General features: G+C 38.4%; 2 protein-coding genes and 1 non-coding gene across 4 annotated transcripts in view; 1 reads left to right on the top strand and 2 right to left on the bottom strand.

Moving 5' to 3' along the window:
- The window catches only part of dpp3 (dipeptidyl-peptidase 3), a 16,180-nt gene extending 13,894 nt beyond the window's left edge, over window positions 1-2,286 (bottom strand). The window contains exon 1 of one of the 2 annotated variants that reach the window (XM_015373859.1): window positions 2,263-2,286. The gene's annotated coding sequence lies outside the window, so the exon portion shown is untranslated. Of the gene's footprint in view, window positions 1-821; window positions 942-2,262 lie in introns of those variants that run through there. The other variant, XM_015373858.1, reaches the window with a different exon arrangement.
- Window positions 1,153-1,234, top strand: trnas-gcu. Its single transcript has one exon. It is a non-coding gene; the product is annotated as a tRNA-Ser (tRNA).
- Window positions 2,287-5,301: 3,015 nt separating the features above from the next.
- On the bottom strand, window positions 5,302-10,405 carry cd248 (CD248 molecule). Its single transcript, XM_015373937.1, has 2 exons — window positions 9,554-10,405; window positions 5,302-7,155 (listed from the first exon to the last, which is right to left on the bottom strand). Exons 1-2 carry the CDS (start codon window positions 9,951-9,953, stop codon window positions 5,453-5,455), a joined length of 2,103 nt encoding a protein of 700 aa, XP_015229423.1. The 5' UTR covers window positions 9,954-10,405; the 3' UTR covers window positions 5,302-5,452.
- Between the last annotated feature and the right edge of the window lie 214 nt (window positions 10,406-10,619).

The raw sequence follows: 10,619 nt of genomic DNA on the forward strand, positions 1-10,619 counted from the left end.
TTTTCCAGTAACCCTAATCCTCTTCCATATGTTTCAGACTGGAATTAAGTGAGCTGTTTTTTTTTCTGTGTGAAACATGAAATAATTGTCTCACATTGCAGTGATGTTCTTTGAAACCAGTTTGACTAAAAACCAAAAGTGAAAGAGCTTGGCACATGGACATTTCCCATGCCTAATTTCATGCAGGTTTACTCAACTGAGCAGCAAAGGATTTCCTTTCTGTATACAAGCACAGACATTAAGGCTCGGGTTTCGAATTTATTAGATACGCAAACATATGTGTTAAAATTCGGCCAATTTAATGTGCTTCTGGAATTTGTACTTTTTACTTGCTTTACTCGAGCTACTAACAGTCAAGATAAATGTTTTTTGTTTTTTTTCTACATTTAAACTCGTTTTAGGGTACTTTAGAAGCATTAAGGAGCGCACAAACAAAGGGGGCAAACAGATTTATCGCATGCAGCAGTTAAGGGTTTCTAAGCCAGCTGTTAAAACACAAGTTTTCAGAGATTCCAACCTGGGAAAAAATATTCATAATGGCTTTTTGTTTGTGAAAATCACCGTTCTTATCACCCCTTTAAACATCCATAGGGACTTAATTCTTCTAAAAGTTCATGTGAAGTAAACGCCAGGGTAAACAGCGTTACCATTAGCATCTAGCGGCTAAAAACTGCATACTGTGAAGCACAAACAAATTTAACTACAACGCACCACATCCTGGTTTTAAAAGAATGCATTTAAAATAGCATTCAGGTGCATACGTTTGGCTTCTAATTCATTATAACTGAAAAGGGAGTAAATAAAACTGAAAAATCCGTTACCTCAAAACTGTTAAGGTTTGCGTCGAACGTCAAAGTGCAGTCTCACGCTATCCACTTCCTGTATTCATTCAGCACTAGTCCCGCCTCTTGACCAATGACAATGTTGTATTTTTTTCATAAACGTAAAGTCCAACCAATCAGAAAGTAGGGAGTCCTCTGCTAGTCTGTGGACCGGCATCAAGAGAAAAAAAAAAACAAAGCTTTGCGAAAACAATGCTTTTTTAAAAGTGATTCAGACAACCCATTATGTGTAATATTTGTGCATATTTTTTTCACCGATTTTTAAATGATTGTTGTTTTAATTTAGACCACAAAATATAGCTCGCCATCTGACGAGGTGGCCGAGTGGTTAAGGCGATGGACTGCTAATCCATTGTGCTCTGCACGCGTGGGTTCGAATCCCATCCTCGTCGAAAATTATTGTTTTCCTACAATAAATTATATCTTATTGCAGAGTTATGAACATATTGGTCGTTACCTCACGACTTAAATTATAGTTCAGGTTTAGGTACCAGGTCTTCTCCGGTGGGAATGTCTGATCATATTTGCTCCGGCCCTTGCGCATGGCAGCGACGTTGCGCTATATGATTGGCTGAACGTTGCCACGTGACCTAAAACATTGTGGTTGCCCAGACGACGGTAATAACATCATGCAGAGTCTGTGTGCCGAGCCGGGAGTATTATGTAGCGTTAGCGTGTCTAATGACCGATGTTTTACCTGATTGATCACAAAGCTGAAACTATCTTTTTAAGGTGAACAAAGTAAATGATGCGCTGTGGCTAGCTGTGCTCACTAGCTAACGGGTTAGCCTATTTTAGCTCGGTCAATTAGCCATATTGAGCTATACCACTTATAACTTCATGTCAACAACAACCGTTCTATTCCTACAAGCACACTGTTTTCTTTGTTTAAAATATCTACGAAAGTCATTCTTAAGATGTTCATTTTTTTTATAAAAAGAAGCACAGACTTGTTGTTTCATTCGATATGGTCGATTCGATACGATGAGAATTGTTTATAGTTCTTTTTAAACTTCTGTTTATGATTTAATGTTTCTACAAAATACATAATTAAAAAATTACAATAAGTAACTGGAAAAAAAATCTGAGCATTCGTGTCAAGTTTCGCCAAATCCAGTTTATTCCAACAGCATTTAAACGCCCCATTGGAAACGGGGAAATTACGGGATATTTAAGCTTTCCAATGTCCTTTAAATGCGTCATCCACAGTTTACGTAACATAAAGTAAACGACTACATTAGAAGCAATTAAGCTAAATTGACCCACTTTCACTGATAGATATGGTGAAAACAGTTATTATTGTGCCAAAAACAAACAATTAAAACAGTTTAATGAAGAAACATACCAAGCTACTTAGAACATGGGACGCACTAACACACTATTTCTTCAATTAACCAGACAATAAAAGAGGAAAACTTACAGTCTCGTGGACGCATCAACTCTTGTGAAAAGAAGACGTAAAAGTCCAAACTTAGAAAGAAAAAAAAGTTGTTGCTGTCGTCTGCTGACCGTTACCTGCGAACTAACTAGGAGAGATAATTAAAGTGGCGAGAAAAGTGAGCTCTGATTGGTTGTTGCCTGGTAGCCAAATTTCAAACTATTATGGGATGCTGATGCGTTCAAAGTATTTGGAAACAAAAAAAAAAAAAAAATCAAAACTTTATGAACATCTGCCCCCAAATTTGATAAACAAAGTAAAATAAAATAAATTTGGGATGTCCTGTGGTACACTTTCATTAGGCTTATTTCCAAAAATTTGTTCGGATATATATTTATTAAATGCTCTCCTATTTTTGAGAACACAAGACCACAATACACTGATATTTATATTTATAGACGTTAGAGAGATGCCTTTTAGTGCATTAGAAATATAGGGCCCAAAAGCATCAATGCAAGAAAGAAATACAGTAATAACAGCCGATTCCAATGCCCTAGAAGAGCAATTTTAATTCCATCCAGAAAAAATAGGATATAATGCATTTAAATTATAGAATAGCATATATTTATTTCTTGTAAACATTCTTGTAAACTTGTAGATATATTTTATTGCATGTTGCATTTCCCAGTAAATCTGTTTCACCTTTAAATCTGCAGCTCTCCCTGCTTCTCTCTGTTTAAAAAGATTTATGGACCTATTTACTAATATAATGAGGCCAGAAACAACATTTCAAGATATGTAGAAGCTCTGCAGTCTGATTCTGTCTGTACAATAAAAAAAAAAACATGTTCATTTTAACCTGTTACTGGGAGTCATGGTCCTCTGAGAAGCCCAGATTTTTTAACTAGTAAAGAAGAACAAACTATGTTTTCTTAGGCTTCTTGCATTACAATACAAACTTGTTTAAACATATAATCTGTTGCCATTTTTAGCTGAAAAAGCTCCGTATGTCTAACAAACAGATTTTTCGGTGGCATCTCTAATCTCTGACCTGCTCCAAGTGATGCGTGTAAGGAGAAAATAAATAGTTATTCTTTATAGATTTATGTAGTTTCATCATTTTATATGGTTAGTGGAAGTTGTTGGTACAACTTCTCTTAAAGGAATAGTTCAGTATTTTTTGTTGAGTGAGGTTCCTTTTAACAGGTTGGTGTCCTACCTGCAGATAACTCTGTTGGCATCTTCCTTCATTATAAACATAGATAGCTGAATTGAGATACAAAGCAGACTTCTATCATCTTACAACAACATTCTCAAAATTAAAAACAACTAATGTGACTGCTTCCTTATGTGGTTTAACCTGGTGAATTGCCACTGGCATTGTCTTACCTTTATATAACTCTTAAAGCCCCAGCAGGAAGTTAGCCGTGCAGCCGACGAATAGGCTATTATTCAGCTGCTCTCCATCAACCGGAGAAGAGCAACAACACAAGGGCTTGGGTTTGATTTCAACTTTGGTAGGGACACTACTGGTCTGATGTAATTGGTCCTATGCAAAATTATGCATGCTCTGTTTTTTATACTTGAAATTCAGGGTGTAGTTTGTTTAAAGAGAAAAGCAGCATTTCTTGCTACATTTGTAAAAATGTTGTAAGCGCTACACACACTAGATGCTGTTTATCAATGTTTGAAGCATCATCGGCTCTGATGACAGAGGAATTATGACTTTTTTCCACTTTGAAAAGGTCTGCATTTGAAATTACCAGCGACTGAGACAGAAAGTAAATCTGTGCCTATTTAACAAAATATAGTCTAAATATGTCTGTTATTTGTAGATTTATCCTGTTTTTTCCTTTTGAAGAAAGACAGTTGTGCAGAGGTAAAACCCACACTTATCTTTTAAATATTCTCTCTGTATCATGAAACAAAGCAAAATAATAGATTCAAGGGACACCAAATACATTTATTGTATAGTTAGTCTATTTAACCCATATCATGTATATGATATATATACTAATACAGCAATTTGGCAACAAATTTAGTAATCAATTAATCATTAACTGGTATATAGAGACTCTAAAAGATGTCTTTAGCTCACAGAGCAACCCACGTAGAGTAGGAATTATACCAATTCCATTACAATACCATTGTAAAAAATATATAAAAAATGTTTTCGTCTGTCAATATTCTCCATCCCCTCTACTGCTGCAACAAAGCTGTATCGTAAATTATAAACATGTTATTCACATCTAATTGTTGGTAGGGACAAGAAGGTCGGTCCAAAATTTTGGTAGGAACATGTCCCTATGGTCCGTATGCAAAACTACGCCCATGCAACAACAAGATATTGGGGGTTTTCCACAGAGCTACATTATATTAAAAATCGCAAAATATCTCTTTTGTTAATGTTATAAAGTGACAACGTAATGTAACTTTTATGCCACTAGCGGCCATAATTGTACAAGAATCCGGTGCAGAGATGGATTAGAAGAGTTAATCAAGCTGTCAGCATGTCCTGTTCTGTGTCCTGCAATAAAGGTGGTTTCAGAAGACAAGAATAGGAAGCAGAAAATCACAGTTTATGTATGGTATGTTGGGATAAGCCGTATTGTGACACATGTATCCCGATACGTCGCCTTTCTATCATGCAAAAACTCTGCCAGGAATAGTTTCATTACTCAGTTTCATATAAGATTATTGTTTGCACCCTTTCTCTTGTTTAGTTTTGTCATGCGAATATTGATCTACCTCTCTGTAAATAATTGTCCAATGCAAACATGATAATTGATTAAATGTTCATTGAAAGTTTAACCTGCTTTGAAAGAGATTAAATTTTTGTTACATCCTTAATAGCATCTCATTATTTTATCTTTATTATATTGTATAGTTGGATGTGTGTATATATCATGTAAAACTGTAACTAGAGCGTGTAACAAAAGTAATTTCCCTCTGGGATTATTAAAGTATTTCTGATTCTGATTATTTTGGCTTTAACTTAAGCTTTTATACCATAAGAGTTATTTTGAGTAAAAAAAAAAGAAAGAAACACATAATAAAACATTTTGTTTGTTTTTTTCTTCTATTTACAAAAGCTGTGCAACAGAAAGTATTTGAGTCAGTCCTTGGTACAAAATTGAAATTGTACATTAAGTGAGCAATCTTGTCACCAGAAAGAATAATGTTAAAAAAAACAAGTAAAGAAATAGTTTTGTTGTATTCTTAAGGATAAAGTTCATGCATGTGTTTTGCCTTCCCTCCTCTCAGGCGGCGTTGCAGGGAGCACCCAGCGATAGCAGTCCGCAAAGCTGAGACTCTTGTCTACTGCACAACTGGTGAGGTAGACGATTCCCAAAGCAAGCATCACGACCAGGAACACACACAGAGGGACCAGCAGAGCCACAAGCAGCCAACTCTTGTCATGTTTGCGTTTCCCACCAGAGGAGCTATCCGCTGTCGTGTTTGTTTGATCTGTACTCTCTATCTTAGGTGTCTCAGCCTCTTCAGTCTCACTGGGTGAAATATCGGCCTTTTTAGGTGTCATCCGGTTGTTGTTTTCGCCACCTCCAGGGTGAACATCATCATCAATATGGTTTCCTGTTCTCGTTATTTGGGTTGGGGATGGAACTGTCTGATATTGTTCTGGTAAAGACTCCTCCCATTGGCTGAGGTGGTTATCTGACTGATGAGCCATATCAGGGGTGAGTACTTGAGGGGCATCTGTCAATGAATCAATGTTAAAGTTGCCATCACCTTTAAAATATGGATCCTGAGTGGCCCAGTAAAAATCTGGATCATCATAGAGACTTGGGTCAGGGGTCATAGTAGAATATTCTCCATCGTAACTGGAAGGTTGGCAGGTAATTCCGTCTTCCTTCAGCTCAAAGCCACTGTCACAGTCGCATTTGAAGGAACCATGCAAGTTAATGCAATGTTGGTCACAGGTTGAATGCTGACATTCATCTAAATCTATACATTCGCCATTGCTATTTGACTCAAATCCTGGATTACAAAGACAGAGGTAGGAGCCCTCAACGTTTTCACAGGCGAACTCACAGGTGCCTTCATCGCGGCACTCGTCTATGTCAACACATTCGTCTGAACTGTCTGGCTGGTATCCTGGAAAACATGTGCAGTGAAACGTTCCTGGAGTGTTGACACAGAGTTGGGGACACGGCCCTTGTCGGCATTCATCCACATCCAAACACTTGCGTCCATCTGAAGCTATTTGGTAGCCCGGGGGGCAGGTGCACCGGGTGTTCCTAGCTGTTATTGAGCAGTCGTACTCACAACCCATATCTACACAAATCCGATTGACGTGGGGCTGCTCTGTGGCAAAGGCGGAGTCTGACAGCACAGGTGAGTTCGTTTGGCTCCATTTGTCTGGGATGCAGCTCGTTCCATCCTTATCCAATGTGTAGCCATCAGAGCAGTAGCAGTAGTAATAGTTGTGTGTGCTCTGACAGTGCTGCTCACAATTATGGTTATTGCTGCACCAGTCCTGATACGGTTTAGTTGCACTGGGTGAACAAAAAGGTGGATCTTTGGACCAGCTTACTCTGCCGTCATCCCTCTCAATACACAGCATGGATTCTCTAGAGGGTGCACCTAGCTCTGAGCTTTCTGGAGGACATGACAGATCAACTACAGACCCGTAGGGCAAATGGGTCAGTTGGGTGCTTTTGAAATGAAATGGGGTTTCATAAACTGCCGGACCCCAACCCTCATCCTCCACGGGGGGACACATTCCCCTGTAAGTGTACTGGCATATAAATCCATCCAGTTTAAGAAGACAGGGACCCTCGATCCAACGGAAATTCTCGCCACTCTCTCCTCCATTCTCGGACGTATGCACAGTCATGGCTACGCAACGATGGACTGCACAAGTGTTGGGCATTATTTTACGGTTCCAGTTGGTGAATGAGCCATCCTGGTTTCCTGTTGAAGAGAGGAGCAAATACCTTATGAGTAAAAACAAATAATTATGAGAGGTTTTACATTTGAGCTATATTTGATATTTATTTCAAGTCTAACATAACAGAGGTGCAACTTTATGTTTTTTTTAATGGTTTCTTCCTTTTTAGGCTGTGAGATGTAGTGAAAACTAACATTGCATTAAAGCACAAAATTGTCTGGATTTTCATTTTCTGATAGATGAATTCAATTGCATTTTGCAAAGGATATTCCGACACTCTCATCTCATTGATGTGAACAGTTGATCTTTAAAGGAATAGTACACCCAAAACATGATTAGCCTTCATTTTCTACTCACCCCCATGCTGAACAACACTCTGGAGGACTTTTTTGATATTTCAAATGCATCTGGAGATCTGGGAGGCTTCTTGCTGTCTGCTGACATTCAAATAATGGAGGTCTATGGTGCCCGAGACAGAAAGGTCCATAAAAGTCCACAAAAAACGTGTCAATATTCCTCCATACTGCTCGTCCAATGTATTCCAAGTGTCCTGAGTGGGTAGCATCCAGAATTTACTCGAAACGAAGTCATTTAGAATGTTTTTAGAGCATAAACAGTAGTGTATAGGATTTCCTGAAAGCGCGCGCCCGCACGTTCACGACGCTACGGAAGCCGGCAGACCAACCAGATGAAAGTGCGCATTCAGCGTCTGCTCTGCCGATAATGCAAGCGTAGAATAGCAGTATGGAGGAATATTGACACGTTTTTTGTGGACTTTTATGGACCTTTCTGTCTCGGGCACCGTAGAACTCCATTATTTGAATGTCAGCAGACAGCAAGAAGTCTCCCAGATCTCCAGATGCATTTGAGATATCAAAAAAGTACTCCAGAGTGTTGTTCGGCATGGGGGTGAGTAGAAAATGAAGGCTAATCATGTTTTGGGTGTACTATTCCTTTAAGTTTAAGATTCATCCCCACTAGGTGTCGCCAAAATAAAATAAAAAAACAAGAAAGTCCCGTGGAGTTAAGAATCTACAAAAATGACCCTTTTATCCCCTTGTTATTCCTATTTATGGAGGTAAACATAGCTTTGACAAAATTGGAAACTGGTGATCTAGGCAGGATTTAAACAAGCAGGGAGCTACTTAGTATTAAGTGATGCTTTAAAATAATGAAGGGAAGGAATGCTTCAATTTGTCTCTCTCCAAAGGTAAAATAAGCAAAAACATTTGCATAAGTAAGGGATTTGTGATGCAGGGGAAATAATAGTAAACAGGTCATAAAACTCCTTAAAACTAAATTCTTCTGCAACTGCAGACAAAGAGACACATCTGTTTTTTTTCTTTTAGTGTGCATAATGACTAAATCAGACTGGGGGAGTAACAGAAGGGTCAAAATGGAGAAAAAAAATCTCCTAGTTATACCCAGCTAGTCTGGAAAATAAAAAGAAAGAAATGCATTAACCATCCAGGGAGCACATAGCTTGGCGAACTGGCATTAATGCCAGTGTCCAACAGGATCTGGTGTGGCAGTTTGGTTTACTGCCATCGTATTTCAACGCTCAGGGAATAGAGAGAGGTTTTAATGGTCTTTAAAGTCCTTTTAATGATATGCTAAAAGAGTTTTCTGCAAGGAGCATAGATAAACTGGCCTTGCTGTTTTTCGCTACCATCACCTGATTGAAAGGAAGACATTTTTCATAACTCACACAGAAAATATCAGTTTAGGTACTTGAAAAAAAACATCCAATAAAAGCAATTTAAAGCCACAGCAAGCAACACATTCTTTTAAATGACTTAAATGCGCTCTTTCTAAATATTTCTGTTAGTAAAAACATACTCTAGGTTTTACATACCTTCCCTGTTTTATTTTATATGGTTTGTGAAGCAACGTCTTATGCTTAAATACTATTAATCTCTGTTTAAAGTGGATTTTTCATTGATCCATCAATCAATGAATCCTATTCCTTGTACGCTAATTTCCCCCCTTATATCGCCTGTACATTAATCATCTGATCAAATGCCTAAAAGTCACAAAAAGAAGAGTAAAAATCCAACCAAATATGTTTATATAATTTTCTTTGATGAGTTTTCTATCAGCATGATCGATACCAGAAAAAAGGTAAAAGACCTTTTTTGATGCGTAAATTGGGTAGTAGTTTCTGATTTATGTTGAGGTTAAAAATGGGACGTCCTGTGGGAGGTTCTGCAGAAACAGTTTTCATTTGTTTTCTGTATTTATCTAAATCCTCATAAATAAAAACTGAAATTGGTCAAAATGCGACTCAGCATCTCTGTCCTCAGGAAAAAAAATCTGATTTTTTTATTATTGGCAAAAGCCATGTATCTCAACAGCCAACAATACAACAATGTATGTATAATAAATAATAAAAAAAAAAATGTGAAAAACATAAGACTTTGCCTGCAACCCAGGTGAATCCTCTTAGTGGTTTTGTGGATGAACACTGGCGTGGAGCACGGTGCAGTCCAATCCAAAGGCGAAGAGTCCCAGAACCTTGAACACCAGCCGATGACAGCAGTTTATGGACAAAACCTGCAGCTTCCTGAGTCTGCATCGTCACTAGAGTCCCATTTCCATCCATGCAGGTCTGCCTTGCCTCCCTGAAGTTCTTCTTTTGGAAGAAGACGGCGTGGCATCCCCTCTGGTGGCAGATAGCATCACTCTCACCCAGCTGACTTTCAGCGGCTGTCTGCTCCCTCACACTTTGGCCCTGACTCCCAGGAGCCAAACAAAGTGTCAGCAGTGATAAAAAGCACCAGAGAGACATGCTCCTGCTGCTGCTCCTTCTGATATCAAACATTGTCAATGATGACAAAAGGAGGGACAAAATCTTACATATAAAATGTTAGTACTCTGTAAAATAAATATCCTAACAATGATGGAAAACAAATAGTTTTATGACCCCTAAAACCAAACCAAAGGCTTTTAATGAAATACTGGAGGTGAAAGCTTAAAAATTGGCATCAGAAAATTATCTTCACCGGATAAAGACCCCATCCACTGTAAACCTTCATTCAAACTGTCACTATTTCTGGCAATTAAATGTTTTATAAAACATAGGTAAAAAAAAAAAAAAAAAAAGCAATTAGATCCTATTAAACTGAGTCCAGTCCCGTTGTCCAGGTCCCAAATGGGGGGGAATGTATTTTTCCATATATGAGGTCAGTAAATATCCGGAGCAGAAACCCTGTGCTAAATCTAATCCCGGTTCTTGCCTCTGCAAAGCAGACTTTCAGACTGAGCATCAGAAAGAGAACCAGACTTGGAGAGGACTGAGGAGGGGGTGGAAGGCTACGTAGAGGAAAATTATTGAGGGGAATTGTGAGCTTTTCGAAGAGGGGGCTGGTAAAATGAGTATCTAAAGGAACTCTGGTGGGGATGGTGTGTGTGTGTTGGGGAGCTGGGGGTGAATGGGGTAGCTGGAGGGTTGAAAGCCCTCAGAGAGCTATGAAAACCATATGATGAC

Source organism: Cyprinodon variegatus, unplaced genomic scaffold (assembly GCF_000732505.1).
Source record: "Cyprinodon variegatus isolate N-32 unplaced genomic scaffold, C_variegatus-1.0 Scaffold94, whole genome shotgun sequence".
In the NCBI taxonomy this organism is placed as follows: Eukaryota; Metazoa; Chordata; class Actinopteri; order Cyprinodontiformes; family Cyprinodontidae; genus Cyprinodon; species Cyprinodon variegatus.